At 25.6% G+C, this 21999-nt stretch overlaps 1 protein-coding gene and 5 non-coding genes across 6 annotated transcripts; all 6 read left to right on the forward strand.

Annotated features, from left to right (window-relative positions):
• Positions 1-259: 259 nt before the first annotated feature.
• On the forward strand, positions 260-333 carry TRNAV-AAC. The gene has a single exon. It is a non-coding gene; the product is annotated as a tRNA-Val (tRNA).
• A 4846-nt stretch (positions 334-5179) lies between these two features.
• On the forward strand, positions 5180-5253 carry TRNAV-AAC. The gene has a single exon. It is a non-coding gene; the product is annotated as a tRNA-Val (tRNA).
• A 2353-nt stretch (positions 5254-7606) lies between these two features.
• Positions 7607-7680, forward strand: TRNAV-AAC. The gene has a single exon. It is a non-coding gene; the product is annotated as a tRNA-Val (tRNA).
• Positions 7681-12326: 4646 nt separating this feature from the next.
• Positions 12327-12400, forward strand: TRNAV-AAC. Its single transcript has one exon. It is a non-coding gene; the product is annotated as a tRNA-Val (tRNA).
• A 4035-nt stretch (positions 12401-16435) lies between these two features.
• TRNAV-AAC lies at positions 16436-16509 on the forward strand. The gene has a single exon. It is a non-coding gene; the product is annotated as a tRNA-Val (tRNA).
• Positions 16510-19964: 3455 nt separating this feature from the next.
• Positions 19965-20276, forward strand: LOC124934771 (auxin-responsive protein SAUR32-like). Its single transcript, XM_047475277.1, has one exon. The coding sequence runs from the start codon at positions 19965-19967 to the stop codon at positions 20274-20276; it is 312 nt and encodes a 103-aa protein (XP_047331233.1).
• The last annotated feature ends 1723 nt before the right edge of the window (positions 20277-21999 follow it).

Below are 21999 nucleotides of genomic sequence, written 5' to 3' on the forward strand. Positions count from 1 at the left end.
CGTGCATTTAACAAATATAATATGTTAAATTTAAATTTAGACTCATTTACATGCTAATATATATATATATATATATATATATATATATATATATATATATATATATTTCTCAACAATAGTAATTTTAACAGGTATAAATTGTATTATATTTATCATTATTTGTTATCAATAAGTGGATGGACATTAATTCTTAAATTAATCAATATTTTTTTACTCTATCTTTTGAATTTAGATTTTCATCTAAGGTTCATCAACAATTGGTTTCGTGGTGTAGTTGGTTATCACGTCAGTCTAACACACTGAAGGTCTCCGGTTCGAACCCGGGCGAAGCCATTTGTTTTTAAGATTTTTTTTCTTGTTTATTAGAAGAAATAAAATTATTGATGTTTCTAATTGAAGGTTTCATGAAGTATATATATATGTTGGGGATGTATAATAAAAATGAAAGCAACTTATGAAACTGTTTCCAAACTATATATTATATGAATGAATGAATACTATTAATTGTTTTTATTGAAAGCAAATGAATGAGAAAGTTGTTAATTCAAGTTGAGTTAAATTTGAATCAAAAGAGCCTTACACACAATTATACAACCCATTGAATGGCTAAATATGATTCAAATGAAAGAAAACATCTTTACAAAAACATTATTAATTACATAATTATAGGCTATTTTTTTAGGATTTGTATAGGTTTGTTTGAAAATTTTATTTGATAATAAAGTAAATTATTTGACAGTTTGTATAGATGAATTTATAAAATGATTTTTAAATTTAAATATAAGTATTTTAATATTTTAGTTAATAGATGAAGTGATTTAATGAATAAAATAATACCCAATTATATAATATCATTTTAAAGAAAATTCACAATAAATTCTAATGATGTTGATTATTTTTAAAAAATTACTAACTCATATATCTTTGTCTTTGTTGTATTTAATTTTCAGTTATTCAATAATTTAATTTATCGATTAAAATATTAAAATAGTTTTAATTTATTTTTATAAAATTTAAATTTATAATAAAAAGACATTATAATAATTCAACAAATTAAAAATTCAAATAACCTACATATTTATCAAACAAATAAAAAATCATATACAAATTTTAAATAACCAATATCAAACAAGGCCCTAAATTAGCCATAATTTTATGCATTGATTGATTAAAGGATGGACTGGCAAGAATATGCAAGAAAAACATATGTATGAACAATTGAATTTAGGGCTAATCAATTACAATAAATGGAGTGAGTAGAAGAAAGAAAAAGGATGGTTGTGTAAAAGAAATGATTAAGGTCGATAGTGTAATTAATTAATAACAATGCTACGGGTAATGGGGCGGTTCGGGACGGGAAATGCATTTACCAATCCGTTCCGTTTTTATTTCAGGGATTTTCTTAATACCATCCCGCGCCCGTTCGATTTTGAGGAATCCCCGTAAGCACCGTTGATAAAATACATTTTAACAAAATAAAAAATTATACAATAAAATTGTATAAACTAATATAATATAGATCGTAATATATTAAAATGTTATATTATTTTAAAAAAATAAATTTACTACTCTTATAAAATATAATGAATAAATAAATATATTGATAATTTAATATATTTAATTATGTTTATAGTGTTTGGGGCAGAATTTGGGAGAGATCGGGGCGGGGACACAAATATTATCTCCGCCCCATCCCCGTTCAATTTCGGAGAAAAAATGTCCCAAACGGGACAATTCAATTCAATTTTTACGGGACGGTTTCAAATTCTCATCCTTAATAACATGTTTATGCTATTTCTAATGTATCGTGTATATAATTCCACAATTTTTTTGTTTGAAAATAATCAAATTCAATTCCTTAATAAATAAAAATAAAATAAAAAGATATATCATTTATGAATACTTCCTTTCTCACTTTTAATTAATTAATGTCATGAATCTTTTTTTTTTAATTTAAACTTATCTCTAGTTTAAAATCTTTATAATTGTAACACATTTAAAATTTAGCTTAAAACCAAAATGTCATTCTCAAATAATATTTATATAGTTTTCTGAATTATTAGGTGTTCCAACATTATAATCCAAATACAATTTCATACATGAATAATTTTATGAAGCACATCATTATTAAAATGGAAGAATTTCTTTTCTTTTATTTTTAAATTTAGGAAATTAACCCTTCACAAAAGACATGTCTTTTTTTTTTTTTTTTTTTTTTAAATGTTGTAGCTATAATTATAACATATACATACATAAATATATTATAAAAAGATAAATATTATATATATATATATATATATATATATATATATATATATATATATATATATATATATATATATATATATATATTAAAGGTTAAGAGGTTCACATTATGATATGAGGAACAAAAATATTCCACCATGATGGAGGTAGATTTTGAGGTCATTTTCGTGCCCATATATATATATATATATATATATATATATATATATATATATATATATATATATATATATATATATATATATATATATATATATGTGTGATTTATGCAATTTGAAGCCATAACCTAATGAGATAATGACAACAAACAAAAAAGAGTGATTATATTTTATTATTTTTGTGGTAGTGTCTATTTCTTTCAAATTCAGTCTCTATACCCAAAGTTACGCCAGAGAAATATCTTAGATATATTTGTAATGGGTTGCCCCCTTACATACCCTAAGGTCGCAAGAGATGATATTAACCCGGTCCAATCTAAACCTAATATGTGTCAGTGTATCGAAGTCAGGACATATAAAGTTTCGGGTTTAACCTGCCGACCTAATTATTATTTAAGCTCGTTCGATATAGAAGTTTTTTGCTTTTCTTTAAAAAAAATCACATATCAAATCATTGTCATTATAAACGTCTAACAATTCAATTATTTAATTAATCAATTAAAAATACTAAAATTCTTAAAAAAAATTAATTAAAAAAAAATATTTTAACAATTCATCTTTAAAAAACTTTCAAATAATTTACTTTTTTATTTAACAAGATTGTTTTTTAAAAATTCTTAAAAACCCAAAGATCAAACAAGCTCTTGGATACAAAATATAAAACAATTTAGGACTTACTACTAACTTTAAATTCAGGTCTGACCGGTCTAAATAATATTACTGTTAATTTTGTAAAATGATGCATGAATAAATATAAAGTTTGTGCACATTTAAATGTTAAATTACTTTTTTATTTGTATTTTAAAGGCAATACCAACCAGAAAGTCTTGTCCCAATTGAGGTCGTTTTGAGTGTCCGAAAAATGTATTCAAAAAGTTTAATATTTTAAATAAAATTATTTAACTAACTACTCAATATGTAATTTCTTTTAACCAATAATCCCACGAAAAAAATATTAATAATTTTACTTTTCTATTTTTAAGTAAAATTGTGATGTCACCTACTAATTTTTTAAATTTTTTTCAACTTAATTAAATATTTATTTCATTAATTACAAAAATTGACAAAACTCGCATTTATTTACTTTTATCGATAATTTTTCATTTTTATTTCAATAGCACCTCATTTTTTTTTTTTCAAATTGAAGTAACTCTAATTCATATATATATATATAAACAAGGTATTACATCTATGATGTAAATATTGATCTTTATATCAAAATATAATTAAATGTTTACCACTGGCCATACCAAATGATATTTTTGAAAAATGAATTAATCATAGAGGATATTATTTGAAAATGAACTTTTCAAATAATATATATATAATTAATGCAAAGCCTGATAACCATGTACTTTCGGTTACGAATTGGTGTACGAAATGTGGTTAATATTTTCGGTTTATCTGCCCGCTTTCATTCTCTTTCTCATAAGTCATAATCACCACCCATTAATTTCCAAAGCCAATCATTATCAAAAGTGGGCCTGTTTTATATTCTTGATTTTTCATTTTATTTGAAAAAAAATATCTGATATATACAATAGTCAATTAATGCATCACTTGTGACACAATCTATACCACATACATGACCCTTATATTTTCAATGTCCATATAAGTTGAAAAACAATATGAGGATATGACCAAGGTTAGATTGTAGATAAGCACCGATATTTTAGTGAGTTTTTTTTTTAAAATTAAAGAAGAACTAGCATGACATGGTCCCGCTTAAACTCAAAGCGTTATGGATATTTCTAGGTTCGAGCTCGTCAGACGACAAGTTCTTCGTCTGGTTAAATGGTTAAATGTGTCCGCGGGCTATATATGTTTAACTCGTAGTCCCATTTTATCCGCTTTTCTATCTTAGCGGCAATAAGAGGTGGATATCCCAAGTCTCATTGAGAGGTCCTGGGCTTGAGTCTGTCAGACGACAAATTATGCGCATATTTAAATGTGTTGTGGGCTATGTGTTTTTAACCCCTCGTGTCTAAGTCTTACCTTATAGATTAAATCTATCATATTCAATTTAGGTAATGTGGATAATAATTGTAGGGTCTTATTAACAATTCGAAAATAAATATGATAAAAAAGTTCAAATAGTGTCTTTTAACCTACATTTTTTTGATGCTTAAACAAATTAAAATATAAGACATTGAAATGTTAAGAATCTTCATTTTTTTATGCAATATATATCAACCTTAGGGGTTTATTGGATCCTCTTCAATCATTGACTACAAAGAAAGAATAACTTCATTGTTCAGTTGGATAATCAAGCCGAATAATAATAACTACCATATTCAAGATCATCATTTGGAAATGCATAAAAATTTATATTGTTCAAAACTATTATTTTAAATATTTTATAAGCAACATCACAAACACGGAGATCAAATATTTTTTAAGTGAGCGAACTTGAATCTAATTTTATAGAGATGTTAAAGTTGGAAGATCATGAGAAGGTTGTTGTTAATAAATTAAGGTTTTGTGTGCAATAAAATTGTTAAAATACTCAGCTTAATACCTAAGTAAAAAAAAATTATGTTAAATTCTTACTCAGCTTTGATCCATAAGTTTGAACAATTTAATTTCTTCTCATTTACATGTTTAAAATATATATTTTTTTTCACTTTGACGACTATATGATATTATTTTTATCATTATAATTCGTTATCATAACAAAAATAAGTGGATGAACATTAATTCTGAAATTAACCAATATTTTATTTTGAGTTATTATATTTCCACAATCATTAACACTTGGTTTCGTGGTGTAGTTGGTTATCACGTCAGTCTAACACACTGAAGGTCTCCGGTTCGAACCCGGGCGAAGCCATTTTATTTTTTGTTTTCAAAAAAATTATGCAATGTCAGATATTATTATTTTTTTCCTTAGAATAAAAAATGAAATTATTGAAGGTTTCATGAAAAGTTATCCCAGGTCAGCTATTCATTTTTGTTCCTTAGAAAAATAATTAAAATTATTTATGTTTCTAATTGAAGGTTTCATGAAGTATATATATAAATATTTGAGGATTTAAGCTTCTAATTTTATTCTGGTATGTAGTGATATATCATCTATAGAAGTAACTCAGATTTATAAAAATCTATTAAAAAATGAATTAATATCATATAAGTCACCATCCACATTCAATTATAAATATTTTCTAAAAAAGAATATTGATAATAAAAATGATAACAAATTTTGAAATTGTTTCTAAACAAAGAGTATATATATATATAAATTCCACAAATAAACTGATTATGAAATATTCTCAAATAAAAATGACATATGATTATAAGAGATGACTTAATTATTTGAGTGATACCTTCTTAATATTATTTTCAGGAATAATTTTAATAAAATCTTAATCTTCTTAACAAAATATGAGAAGATTTTTATACCTAATTACAGAAAAAAGAAACATTCTGGGTTGTCTGCTCTCAAATCTTAGATGTTCCTATTACGGGGAGAGGATAAAACATGCATGCATGTTAACTCGTACATACAATAATATTTACTCTCACGCCAAGATCCAAAAGATCCGATTAAATAGAATTAAATATTATTTTATATAAAGACAGGGCCAGCCCTGGGGTAAGCCCGGCAATCCCCAGGTTAGGGCAGTCCACTCCTCAGGGCAATCCATTAAATAAAATAAAGAAGAGATTTCTAGTATTTTATAATCATAAAATCGTTTAGCCTAGTGGTTTATGGTGAAAATTTAAGTATATCCTCTAGTCATGAGTTTCAACCTTACCAAAACTTAATTTTTTATCATTTATTTTAGCGGTCAAAATTTACGTATTCTTGGGCTGGGGCAGCCCAAAAGTCGAGGTTGGCTCTGTATAAAGATTACTCAATTCATTAAGCAAACATTTTAAAATACATTTATTTTATTATTATTATTATTATATATTATCACATTTTAAATATTTTTATTAAAAAAATATTTTTTAAAACAAGATTATTGAAATTATTCCAATAACTATCTATAGAGAGAAACAAGGAATATACCAATCACTATTAATTTAAATAATATATTTTTAAATAATTCATCATGAAGAATATTTATAAAAAAAACTTTTCAAACAAAAAAATAATAATAAATATGCAAAGCCTAATAACCAACTTTCGGTTATGCATTGGTGTACGGAATCTGGTTAATCTGCCTGCTTTGATTTTATTCCTCATGAGTCATAATCATCACTCCATTCATTTCAAAAGCTGCTCACCGGTTTGATATTCTTGAAATTTTCATTTTATTTGAAAATCTATATGAAAAAATATCTGATATAATACAAATATAGACAATTAAGGACCGCTTGTGTGACACATATTCTTTACCACATAAATGATCCTTATTATATTTTCAATATCCATATAAGTTGAAAGCAATTGAATCACTTGTATGACCAAAAGCCTTAATTGACCTACATTTCTTTTTGAATGCTTAAACAAATCAAAATATAACACACTTTAATGTTTAAGAATCTCTATTTCTTGTACGTAATATATATTTATTTTATTAATTTACACGTTACATAGAAATATATTTGTGTAGATTACATGTCAAAACATTCTAATAGAGTTACAAAAGAGTTTTATATATCTGTGAAATTCAATTAAGTTATGGGAAATTTATTGGATTCTACCTCGATCACGGATTACAAAGAAAAAAAATAAGTTCGATTCAATCGAATCATCAAGACCAATAATGACTACCATATTCAAAAGATCGTCATTTGGATACGAGCAAAAATATATTTTGTTGAAAACTATGACTTTTAATATTTTAATAACATTACAAAGTTGGGACATCAAATATATATTAGGTAAGCTAAGTTAATTAGTTAACTCGTATACAATACTTAAGGTTTCGCCATTATACGTACTTATAGAAAGAAAAAAAAAACATTTGTTAAATTCATACTTAGCTTATTCGATCCCTAAGTAAAAGAATTAATGTTAAATTCTTACTCAGCTTGATTCTTAAGTTCTAACCATTTTTTTCGCATTTACATGTTTAAAATATATATATATTACTAATACTATTTTGACGGGTTATATTATTTTTATTATTATTATTCGTTATCATAACAAAAATAAGGAGAAGAACATTAATTCTGAAATTAATCAATATTTTGTTTTGAGTTATTATGTTTTAATTTCAAATTAATCGACACTTGGTTTTGTGGTGTAGTTTGTTATCACGTCAGTCTAACACACTGAAGGTCTCCGGTTCGAACCCGGGCGAAGCCATTTTTTTTATTTTCAAAACATTATTCTATGTCATCTTTTTTTTTTTCCTTCAAATAAATAAAATTATTGTTTCTAATTGAAGGTTTCATGAAGTATATATTTGGGATGTATGATTTAACTATTTCAGAATTTTAAGCATTATTAATTATATGATATTATTATCAACATCAATTAAATAGTGAATCCCATTCAAGATTTAAGAATGAAGATCAAATTGAACTACAATTGAGAGTTTAGGCTCATGACCTCAACTTGCATTTAGATTCAAATGTTTGAATCCCCCTATTTTCATGCAATCTACATTTTTATCATTTTCTTTACAAATTACATATAACAATAATGGTGTCTAGAAGGTTACATATAATTTATTTATCAAAGTTACAAAGAACAATTATTTGCTCTTGTTCTTAAGAAAATAATCAAAAGCATGACCAAACTTTTTTATTTCTATATAATGTATATATAATGCACTACTTTTAGATGGAGTTTGAATATTGTTGTATATTTGCATTTCAAACAAAATTGTCCTGATTTCTTAAGTTATTTCGACTTCAAACCTACGTAACTCGATTTTCAATAAAAATTAATTAAAAATAATGTCATATAGGTTAATTTGGGTACACTTAAATGTTTTTTTTTTCAATTTAAAAAGCTCGTTACTCTCATTTCCACGAAAATTTTAATTTTTTAAGTAAGATTTTTTTATTAACTTATCCCAATTATTTATTACATTTAAAAGTTGAGCTTTAAAACAAAACACACATTAAATATAAGCTGATGAATGTGTCAAACAAAGTTTTCACACAACTTGATTAAATAATGATTTTTTTTTGAAAAATTTAATTAATTATAGAGGATATTTTTACAAAATATAATTAATGCAAAGCCTAATAAACATATACTTTCGGTTATGCATTGGTGTATGGAATTTGGTTAATATTTTCGGTTCCTCTGCCCGATTTCATTCTTTTTCTCATGAGTCATAATCATCACCACATTAATTTCCAAAGCTGCTCCCTACATTTTCATGTTAAAAAAAAAAAAAATTAAAAGTGGGCCGGTTTAATATTCCTGAAATTTTCATTTTAATTAAATATAATTTGAAAATTTATTGTAAGACATGAAAATATCTATTATATAGAATAGTCAATTAAGGCACCACTTGTGACATACAATCTATACCACATATTATATTTTCAGTCCATACAAGTTGAAGAAACAAATATATAAGACAAGTCAGCAGACTCAGTTCAATAACTTCTATGACACAGATCTTGTTGCACTGGATAAAGTGTGACAATGAATCTTATCTTGGAAATGTTATTTTCTACTCACATTAAATAAACATTTTAATTTAAGGGGATCATCATTATTCTAAGAGAAATGACAGGAGAGATAATTGAGAAAGAAATAACGTTGCGCAATCTGACTTATTATAAAAATTAAATAATTTATCACACTTTTTTCTTCTCTCAGCCAATAAACTAATGTATGATCATTTATCTTCCATCCACTTCAATTTTTCTAATATAAGACATTGAACTATTTAAGAATGTCCATTTTTTTATATAATATATATTTAAGTCATTATTTATACATTATATATCGAAATATAATTGTTAAAACGAAATACGAGAGATAACGTAAACAATAAAAAAATGACACATATTATCCTAGTTTACTAAAATAAAATTTGGTTACGTCCGATAAAAACAGAGATTACATCATGATAGATTAGAGTTATGACACTAATTTATATAATACTCGATCCTCCAAAACCATAAGAGATGCAAAACTAAGACTCGAAAGAATGCTCTCAAGGAAAAGACGTTATCTTTCTAAAATGCTTGAGTACTACACCTTTAAATAAACATAAACTAGGTTAACATCAATATCTTAGCAAAAATTTTCTAAAATATTGTCACAATATTTTCCTAGTTGTATTATCATAACAAAAAAAAAAAATCTTATTTTCTTTTGTGTTAATCTTATATTTGTATATCAAAATTATATACTAAAAGATATAATTTTATTTTGTTCAATATTATCTTTCCTTGTAACAAACAATTCAATACTACTCAACAAATTTTTACATTGACTTAATCTCCAAATGCCTCTAGATGCATTAGTCAATGCCCAAATAATCTATCTCTTCATTTTCTGAGTTGCCCTAAGACAACTTAATAGATGCATTAGTCAATGCAACATGGCTCATATGTATTAGTCAATATAAGATGGATTAGATTTATTAGTTAATACTAGATGGTCAAAATGTATTAGGCAATGTTCAGATGACCTAGATATATTATTTAATGTCAGATAGCCCATATGCATTATTCAATACCGGATGGCTAGATGCATTAGTGAATGTCTGATGGCCTAAATACATTCGTCGATTGTCATATAGCCCAGATCCATTCGTCGATGCAGATGACCCATATGCATTTGTCGATGCTAGATAACTCAAATGCATCTGTTGATGTCGGGTGTCTCATATGTATTCGTGAATGTTGGATGACTCAAATGAATTTATGAATGTTAGATGACCTAGATGTATTTTTCAATTTTGGATGACCAATATGAATTCGTCAATGAAAGATGGAAAAAATGCATCCGTGAATGTCGGATGGCTCAAATGCATTCGTCAATGTTGGATGGTCAAGATGCATTTGTCAATGTCAGATAGTCTAAATGCATCCGTGAATGTCGGATGACCTAGATGAATTCGTGAATGTCAGATGGCCTAGATGCATTCGTGAATGTCGGATGACCCAAATTTATTCGTCAATGTCGGATGGCCCAAATTCATTCGTTAATGTCGTATGGCTCACATACATGCGTTAATGTTGGATGACATATATACATTTGTCAATGATGGGTGGCCCATATGCATTTATTAATGTCAGATGATACAGATACATCTGTATATGTTTGGTGGCCTAGATACATTCGTGAATGTCAAATGGCCTAAATGCATTCGTAAATGTCGGATAACCTAAATGCATTCGTGATGTCGAATGGCCTAGATGCATTCGTGAATGTCGAATGGATCATATGTAGTCGTGAATGTCGAATGGATAGTTGCATTCGTGAATGTCGGATGACCCAAATGCATTTGTTAACGTTGAATGACCTAAATGCATTCGTAAATGTTGGACGACCTAGATGCATTTGTGAATGTCGGATGGGCCATTGCAGTCATGAATGTCGAATGACTAGTTGCATTTGTGATTGTCGGATGGCCCATATGCATTTATCAATGTTGGATGACCCAAATTCACGTGTCAATGCTAGATGCCCTAGATGCATTCATCAATACTAAATAATCCAGATACATTCGTCAATGTCGAATAGCCAAGATATATTCATCAATGTAGGATGACCTAGATGTATTCGTCAATGCTGAATGACCCATATGCAATTTTCAATCCCGAAATAGCCTAAATCCATTAATCAATGCCAAATGGACAAAATTGTTTAAATGTATTACTCAATATTAGAGATGGTCCAAATACATTACTCAATGCTAGAAATGGTCCAGATGCATTACCCAATGTCAGAGACGACCTAGATGTTATATCGTGTTTCTTCTAGATCTAGAGTTGTCTCAAATAAAACTTAAAAACTTCCTTGATAACCTAAATATTCAATTTTACTCAACAAAACTCCACATTGACTTGAATTCTCCTAGATGTATTAGTCTCCTCTTCTAAGACAACGATGATGACATTATTTACAAGACACAACAAAACTGTTGAATGTGAATCTTAATGTTTACTACTATCATATAAATTGAAAAACAAACAATTGAATTATCTGAAGCTCCGATACTAGTTTGTTAGAACGGAATGCGAGATTTGACATAATAAAAAGAATGACACAAATTTAACGTGGTTCACTAAGATATAATTTGACTTCGTCCACCTAGAAGAGAAATACAAAACTGGGATTTTGAACAATGCTCTTAAGGCAAAGATTTTAGTTTTTTAAAATATTCGACTACACATTTAAATAAGCCTCAACTATGTTAGCACCAATATCTTTGAAAAGGGTCTCCAAAATATTGTTATAATATTTTCCTAGTTGTATTACCCTAACAAATTAAATATTAATTTTTTTTTATGTTAATCTTATTTTCTTATATCAAAATATATAAAAAAAAATTTGGTTCAATAATTTATTTCTTTATAACAAACACTTAAATGCTACTCAACAATAGTTGCATAGATTGCATGTAAAAATATCCTAATAAAGTTACAAAATAGTATATTCATTGCACTTGTTCTTATGAAATCAATCAAGTTATGGTTGCTTATCAATTAAGAAATGGGGATTTATTGGATCTCCTTAATCATTGGATACAAAGAAAAAGAAGTTCATTCAATCAAAATCCTAACAAAATTATATTAAGTACCATATTCTTAGCATCATTTGGGCGCAAAAATTTATCTTGTTCAAAACTATGACTTTAAATATTTTAGCAATATTACAAAGTTGGGACATCAATTAAATTTTAGGTGAGGTAACTCGTATATTTATTAAAACATTATATTGTTATCATTACAAAAATAAGTGGATTAAAATTAATTTTAAATTAATCACTATTTTGTTTTGAGTTATTTTTCACTTCAATTGAGTCAACAACTGGTTTCGTGGTGTAGTTGGTTATCACGTCAGTCTAACACACTGAAGGTCTCCGGTTCGAACCCGGGCGAAGCCATTTTTTGCATTTTTAAAAATATTATCCCATGTCATATATTTATTTTTTTTTCATAAAATTAAAAAAAAAAAAATGATGTTTCTAATTAAAAGTTTCATGAATTATATATGTCGGGGATGTATGATTTAACACTTTTAGAATTTTAAATCTGTATCTTAGAATGATTAATTATATGATATTATCAACATGTATAATTAAGTACACTAGCTCCATTCCCTTGGAATTTATATAATGAATTTCTTTGGTTTTCATGTAATATACATTTAACTTATTTTCTTACACATTACATATAACAATAGTGGTGTCTAGAATGTTGCATAATTTAAAATATTCTAACAAAGTTACAATGAACAATTCTTAATGAACAATTCTTTCATCTTGTTCTTAAGAAACTCAGCAAAAGCTTGACCAAACTTTTTATTTTTATATAATATAATGCAATACCTTTAGATGGAGTTTGAATATTGTTGAAATTTTTTAAAATTTAAAAATATTGTTTTGGTTAAGTTATTTTGGCTTTAAAATTTACTCTCGTAATGTGTCTTATTTTTCTTTTTACACTTCAGATTTGAGTTTGTGTTATATTTTGTTCGGTGCGACATTTTATTTGGTCGGATCGAATTTGTCGTCTCGAAATTTTGTAATCCTAATAATAAAACTCTCTATCTTTGGTGGGTCGCCTGCTGATCATACCCTTTAATCATGTTGGTGACCATTTCTCGAGTTCGTGTTTGTCTCATTATTTGCTGTAAAAAGAATGATGTTGTTGAATCTGTAATTCTTTTTTATTTTTCTAATAAAAAGTTATTTAAATTCAATTCTCATCTCGACACTCTTTGACATGTATCCTCTAATGATTTCTATAATTTTCTCGTTATTTTGATAATACTTAGATAATTAGTTATCATTTAGCATAACATTCTTTCGTATTGCTTACTAACTCATATGTAATATTATTTCTTTTAAGTAGAGATTCTTCCAAAGCTGTTTAATTTGTTTCCTAGGCTTTTTCTTCTTCCTCACTCGTTATTTTTTAATTCAAATGAGTTCATCTTTAGAGTTATACTTAGAGTATCTGGACACTAAGCATCAACGAAAGAATGGCATGGTCATTGAAGAAAATCCTAAAAACAAGAAAAGATGCCTTTCAAATGGTGAAAACCACAATTGGAAATGGAAGAGGGGTACTATTCTGGCATGATCCTTGGCTGGATAATATTCCCATTATATTCAAAGAAGAAATGCAAGGAAACAGAGTTAGAAGAGAATACATCAAGTACTCATTTAGAGACGTATATGAAGGTAGATGTGATTCACTTTTGAGGCGTATTCCAGAAGGTGATAGAATCCTAAACCTAATGAGGCAGAAGCAACTCAATGAAAATAATGATGAAATAAGCTGGAAAACAGAAAGCAATGAGAAGTTTATTACAGGAAAGGCATGGGAAATTGTTAAAACAAGAGGACAGGAGGTAGATTGGCATAATGTGGTATGGTCTCCAAAGATTATTCCTCGTCACCAATTTATTCTCTGGCTGGTATACAGGAAAAGGTTGACAACAAAAGACAGAATTCGAAAATATATAAACATTCCTGATATCAACTGCGTCCTATGTTCGGGAGTTGAGGAAAGCATAAACCATTTATTTGGGGAATGCTCTTTTGTAATACAAATCTGGAGGATGTATGCTGCAAACATGAACATCATCAACTTTCCAAGAATATGGGAAGAAATCCAAGAGTGGATGAAGAATAAAGCAAAAGGAAGATCCTTCTATGTAAGTATGTTGAAATGCTACTTTGAAGCAGTAATCTACAATATATGGAAAGAAAGAAATTCAAGAACTCACAGTGGAAGAAGTAGAACCGCTGAAGATATTTGGAGAGATATAACTTCAGATGGAAATGCACTCATTCAATCCTGGAGAGGAATCGAAAGGAATGAAGAGAATAGAAAGCTCTGCCATATATGGGATATTTCGTTTGAGAATGTCACAAGTAGAATAAAAGTAAAAACGCTGTAGGCGCTAATTGATTATTGTTATTGTCTGTAATTCAATTATTGTTTCATTGTCAAATCTAGAAATTGTCTAGATCTGATCTTAAACTTTTGTATTTTTTTTCCCCTCTTTTGGGTTTTTTTAATGAAATGGCACTAAACTGTTTTCCCAAAAAAAAAAAAATTGTTAAAAAAATTGTGTGGTTGGTGTAATTTTCATTAAAATTTTAATTTTTATAAATTAGTATTATTTAATATCTAAAATTTTATTTAGTTTATTTTAGTTTTATATTTATATGATTTGTAAATTAATAATTTATATGTAATATTTTATTTTATTTAATAAGAATTAGTTTCTTATAAAAAAAATCAAGAAACTCACCCTTGCACAACTCATTTATTGGCTAACTATAATTCAAAGAAAGATAAACATCCTGAAAGATATAAAACATTATGAATGACATAATTATTAATTAATATCATATTACACTACCAAAAAGAAAAAATATATATTTTTAGAAAAAAAAAATTAATTATTTGAAAGTTCTTATATAAATTAATAAAATGTCTTTATATTTAAAATTTAAATTTAATAAAAATAAAATATAAGTATTTTAATATTTTAATTAATAGTAATTAATAAAATAATAGTGACTTATATAAATAATTTTTTTAAAGAAAATTTTAAAATATAAATAAAAATTACCCTAAATGAAAGAAATGGGTTTATTTAAAGAATTTTTTTTAATTTAATTACTTAATTTATTCATCAAAATACTAGTAATTAAACCAATTAAAAATCTAAATAACTATATTTATATGAAATAATAATTTTTTTTAAATCAATCAAAACTTCAAATAAAAAACATCAAACAAACCCCATGATCCAATAGATGTTTTATGCATTGATTGATTGAAATGATTGACCGGAAAGAATAAGCAAGAAAAACAAGTATGAACAATTGAATTTAAGGCTAATCAATTTTAATATAAATGGAGTGACTAGAAAAAATAATAATTGTAGTGTAAACGAAATGATTAAGGTAGATATTAATAATGTATGTTTATGCTAGCTATTTCTAATATATTGTGTATAGTTTTATATAATTCCAACAATAAATTATATGGAATATTGGATACCAAGTTCAAATATTTCTATACAAGTCTTTTAAATAATATTTAAAAAATACCAAACCCGATAGAAAAAGAAAAACAAACGCAACATTTTTTGTTATTACTAAAATCATATTAATAAAATTGTAAATTTAAGTGAAAATTTATATCTCATTACTGTGATAGAAGCCATAGTTATAATTTTCACATTCAAATCATTTTTAATTTTATTTTATAAATATTTTAATTAAGAGATATCATAATTGTGAGGTCTTGTTAACTACAGACAAAAATTAAGTATAAATCGAACCTTTAATTTACATTTTGTTAGATTCTTAAATATATTGAAAATATAAGACATTGAAAATGTTTAAGAATCTCCATTTTTTTTTTATGTAATATATATGTGTAGCTTCATTATTTACACATTACATATAGATATATAATTGTGTAGATTAATGTCAAAACATTCTAATAAAGTTACAAAATAGTATATATCAATTAAGAAGGTTCTTATCAATGGAGAAATTAGGGATTTATTGGATCCTCCTCAATCATTAGCTACAAAGAAAAAAAAAAACATTGGATCATCAATTAGAACAATAATAACGACCATATTTAAGATCAAAATTTCATGCGCAAGAGTTATTATGTTCAAGACTAAGATTTAAAAGTTGTTAGTATCGTCACAAAGTTAGGACATCAAATATATTTACCTACATCTAAAAAAATATTATTTGTTAAATTTATACTCATACATATTAAAAAATGTATATATACTTGCAACAATATTATTTTTGACAGGTTTAAATTGTATTGTTTTTATCATTATTCGTTATTATAACAAAAATAAGTGGATGACATTAATTTTGAAATTATTGACTAATTTTATTAGAATGTAATATTTCAATTTGTCAACAATTGGTTTTGTGGTGTAGTTGGTTATCACGTCAGTCTAACACACTGAAGGTCTACGGTTCGAACCCGGGCGAAGCCATATTATTTTTTCTACATTTGATGTGGATTATTTGAATTTTTTACAAACTCAATCTTATTATATTTAATAACTCAATTTATTAATTAAAATAAATAAATCAAACAAGCCCCATATCTAATAGGTTATTTTATGTATTGATTAATTGAAATTAATGATTGGAAAGAATATGCAAGAAAAACAAGTATGAACAATTGAATTTTAAGGCTAATCAATTCTAATATAAATGGTGACAATAAGAAATAACAGATTGTAGTGTAAATGAAATGATTAAGTTAGAGTTTCACATATGTTATTGTAATTAATTAATTAATTAACAATACTATATTTATTTCATGTTTATGCTATTTTCGATGTCTTGTGTATAGTTTTATATAATTCCAACAATAAATTATATAGATTAATTGACCAAGTTCAAAATATTTATATACAAGTTTTCTAAATAATATTTAAAAACCACCAAACCTGGTAGAAAAAAGAAAAATAATTGCAACATTTTTGTTATTACTAAAATCAGATTAAAAAAATTGTAAATATAAGTGGAAATTTATAGCTCAGAGTAATAGAAAACATAATTACAATTTTCACATTCAAATCATTTTTAATTTAGTTTCTATTAGTTAAAATTTTAAAATGAAAATATTATTAATAATAATATATTATGGTTGGAAATTATAAGTTTTTTACTAAAAATTCTATTTTTTTTAATAATCAAAATCACTCAATTTATAACTAAAATTTAAATAATTTTTATAAAATTTAAATACAATTCTTTTTTTAAAAAAAGGTGCATGTATATTAAAAAAAAAAAATCATTCAAACGTATCGTTAAATCATGACATGAAAAGAAAAAAAATAGAAAAAACGGTAATAAATAAGTTATTGAGCTCATAAATTTTTGAAAAAACAATTAACTTTCGGACCGACTCTACAAGTTTTTTTAACGAATATCAGAAAGCGTCATAATAATAGTATTATGAATGATACGCATCGAGCGACTACGATCATTGAAAATTCGACGATTTCTCTTCAACTTGTCATATTAATCCAAACATCCCAACAACTCCCCAAAAACTCCGGCGTCACTAAATGAATCTCAATAATACTCCACAAAATGCTCTAAATATTAGACATCGTCCGACAATTCAAAAATAAGTGAGTTATCAATTCATTTAAATACAATAATTTAATTAATTAAAAATTCAAATAAACTACTTTATCTTTTCATCAATAATCTTTATTTAAAAAACCATAATAATAAAATTGTCAAATAAGCATACATCAAACAAACTCACCAAGCTAAAACATACTCTTGCTTCACTTTCTTTTGTACATGATTTAATTTTTTTTTATTATGAAGAGTTAAATATAATTATTTATTAAAATATTCATAAATAACACTTCATTTTAACAATATAAAAGTTTTAAAATTTAAACCCATGAATTCAATAAACCTATCTTTTAGCATATTGCTTATTATGTGGATACATTTTAATTTGTTGTTTGGTAAATTACCCAATAAGTGAATGTTTTTATTATTTATCACACATTATAATTCACTAATTCATGATCTCTTACATGAAAAATAAAAAAGATTCTATCATAATTATTTTGAGTTTATAGAATAAAGTTTTAATACGCAATGAATGGTGACCATAAAAAAAAAGAAATAATAAGAATGTGACAGCACTAAATGAACAATAGAAAAAACAATAAAATAATTGGAAATGCGTATACGTGTTATATTGACTCAGAAGCTGGTACGGTAGGCCCTTTTGCCACTCAATTCCGAATCCTGCCTACTATTTAAATTTGTACTTTTTTTTATAAATAAATATTTTTTTATTTATTTAAAACAGTGAGAAGCCAGTTATTTTTGTAATAATATATTTATTTATATGTATATGTTTGTTTTTATATGAAGCTGTAACAAGATTAGGGCTTTGTTCATTAGTGAGTTATATAAGTTATTTAAATAACATGATTAATAGGGTTTTTGAATAAATGAGTTTTTTTAGTAAAAAATATTTATATATAAGATATAATATTTTAGTTAATAAATTAACTGATGTAATTAATAAAAGTGAAAGTAAAATGAAGTTTGATTAGATTATAATTATTTAAATAATCTCATTCGAGTAAGGCCGAGAAAATTTTGCGCTCGATTAGATTCAATCGTTTAGTTATAGATAAATAGACTCAAGATTATAATCATATATAGAATATTAAACAAAAATTAAGGGATCCATTAGAATCTGAAGGTAAAAAATAAAGTATGTATAAGATATGATAGGTTTAAACATGATGGCAAATCGAATATAAATTCAAAAGGACATATATACATATAAGCTGTGGTTTGAGCTTGGGGATTTTTATTCAAAATTTGTATATCTCTGTCATTATTTTACTTTTAAAAATAAAATATTATAATAATTTAACTAATTAAAAACTCAAATAAATTTTATCTAAAAAATTCCAAGATGAAATATAAGAACTTAGTTTTTTCGGAATTATTAAATAAATTTGGGTTATTTAAAAGATGTTGGTGCGACTTTCGTAAACATGGTAATTTTTATAATAAAGTAATATAACTTTTAAAATAAAGAATATTTTGATATTTTGATTAATGAATTGAGTGATATAATTATAATAGAATGAATGAAATAATTTTTATTTATGAATGGATTAAAAAATTTATTTAAAATCTTTTAAAAATGTAAGGATTTTAAGGTTTTGTGCAATTTTATCTAAGTTTTTTTTATATTCTCTTTATCACACCATTGTTATTTTAATCATCGAATCACTAATTTCATCATCTAAAATACCTCATAAACTTTAAATAAAAAGTAATTGTAGTAATTTAACTAATTAAAAAACTCACATAAATTATTTTTTCATAGAGAAATTGTTTTTTTTTTTTTTTAAACTCTTAAAAAGTACTTATTTGATCTTGAATTATTAAATTATTAAAATGTTTTATTAAAATATTCCTTTATTCATATTTATTTATAATTTTAAATTATTAAATTCCACAATTATATTAATAAAATAACTTAAACCCGTATCTCTAAATCTACAAAACTCTTACTTAATATATTTTTTAAGAACTTAATAAACATGTTTTTATTTAAAAAAAAACAATAGTATTCAAAATCTTCTATATAATAATTTGTAAATACTATGAAAGCAACTACAATTGATTATTCTACAAAAATATCAAACAAAAAATAATATTACTTTTACATGATTTAAAAACCATCTAAAAATATATTCGGTTTCTGATACGGATTTGGAAAACGCGCTCTAATTTAGTATTTGGAAAACTCACACATATATATATATATATATAAGTCTCCACAACATCCTACAAATATCCATCACTTCTTCTTCTATTATAAACCGTACATAAACTTACCCACATCTTCATCATCATCATCTTCTTCAAGTTCTTATCAAAGATGCAATTCAAAGATCAAAAGAAACTAAAGGTGAAGAAAGGATGGTTAGCAGTTCGAGTTGGACTAGATGATGAAACTCAACAAAGATTCATGATTCCAATTTCATACCTTTACCATTCACTATTTCAGAAACTTCTTGATAGAGCACATGAACTTTATGGCTACCATACAACCGGACCTATTCATCTTCCATGTTCGGTTCAAGATTTTCATCATCTTCGATGGCGGATCGAGAACGATACTGCTGGATCAGATGGGCATAACCACCAAAGTCATTATCTTGCTGGATCTATTGCCTTTCATCCATGTTGACATGAAAAAAGATTAGAGTTTTATGATATTTCTGGTTTGTTCTCTTTTTTTTGTGTGTGTTTTGTGTTTGGAGAGCTTTATTGGGTTATTTTTTATGCCTTTTTTTCAGCTCCTTATTTTTACTTTTTTAAAGGGTTAAAAAAGTGTATTAATGGTAATTAATTAAGCCAATAAGGGCATTAATTTGAGTCTTTTTTTTGTGTTAGTTTGTACTTTGTGGCGCGAATAAGTTGTTAGAATAGTTTGATTAGCGAATAATTATTGGATGAAGCAAACTAACCTATAAAAAGGACAGGATTAAGTATATATGAAGTTGAGGCAATAATAGGAAGGGAATATGTGTGGCTGTTTTATGTCAGAGATCTAGTTCAATTAATGGGTTCATGTGATAATTAGTAATTATTAACTTTAGTTAATCATAATGGAAGTCAATCTATAGATTTTATCCCATTAATTTACTTTACATGATCTTGATTTTGATTGTGTAATAATCAAAGATTATTCATTCAATTTATTTTATTATGCAAGTTTATAATTTATCTCTTGTTTTTTACAATCATTCACATTTATAATTGAACAACGACTTCCATTTGAATTCACATTTCCAAAACCTTCTTATGTTATATGAATTGAGATTACGAGTTGAAAATTTAGACTAGACGTCGTCCAAGAGCTTTTGTTAGCGAAATTAAGTTTTTAGAATATGATTACGGCTTTAAAATTCAGTCCATAAGATTATAGGACTGTCAATATGTTAATCATTTTGTAAAAAAGATGTACTTATCATTACTAATTTTGAAACTTCATAGTTTTCAAAAACATATTATTTTAGTTTAAAAACCTTTTATGGACCAATCAATATTTTTACCATCATTGAATGTCCAAATGTTATTTCACACTTATGCACAAGTACAAAAAAATGTCATTGATGGTTATAAACCTTCTAGTTATAATGGAGTCTTTTTATGTGCAATGGTCCAAAAGTGTTTGATCAAAACATTATTTAAATTTCACCACTTCTAATACCAATCTCAGAGTCTTCTTTTGACTTTCAAATAATTTTCCATTTATTTTTGCTTCCTCTTTTACCTTTGTTTTCATATAAAGTTGTTACTTTTTTTTAAAATATATATTAGTACTAACAGTTTGGAATTTTTTTCTTCTTTTAAAACTAGACTCACCTTGCGGACCTTTACTTCAACTTAAGACATTTTAAGGGCATGCTTATCCATGACCCAAAAATGGGTCATGATGCCGGTTATAGATTTTGTGAATTTATCATGACCAAATGGTTGGTCATTTCATGACCAAAACCACAATAATGTCATTGGGTCTTGGTTTTTGTCAAATTTTGACAAAATTCACACCAAACTCATACAATAAAATGTTGTCATTTGTCAGCATCTAATTGGTTGCCCAGATTTTCTTTATCTCTTATCTTTAAAATCCGATTTTAGTATTATATATAATTTTAAAAAATAAATAAAATATACCAAAATTCATAATTTTTCGAGATCTATAAATAGAGACCACTCTTGCTATATTTCGGAACACAAAAAAATTACAATTTTCTCCATTTTTACTAATTATCCTCCTTTGTTTACAATTATCCATAATTAATACTAAATTAATTATTATTTTTAAAAATTAAAAAATATTATTATGTATAAAAATTAGAAATTAAATATTATTATTATATTTAAAAATTATTTATTATTTTTTA

The sequence above is a fragment of the Impatiens glandulifera genome, chromosome 4 (genome assembly GCF_907164915.1).
Source record: "Impatiens glandulifera chromosome 4, dImpGla2.1, whole genome shotgun sequence".
Lineage (NCBI taxonomy): Eukaryota > Viridiplantae > Streptophyta > Magnoliopsida > Ericales > Balsaminaceae > Impatiens > Impatiens glandulifera.

Excerpts from the sequence above, each read along its gene's own strand:
- LOC124934771 (XM_047475277.1), top strand. The coding sequence starts at position 19,965 with ATGCAATTCAAAGATCAAAAGAAACTAAAGGTGAAGAAAGGATGGTTA.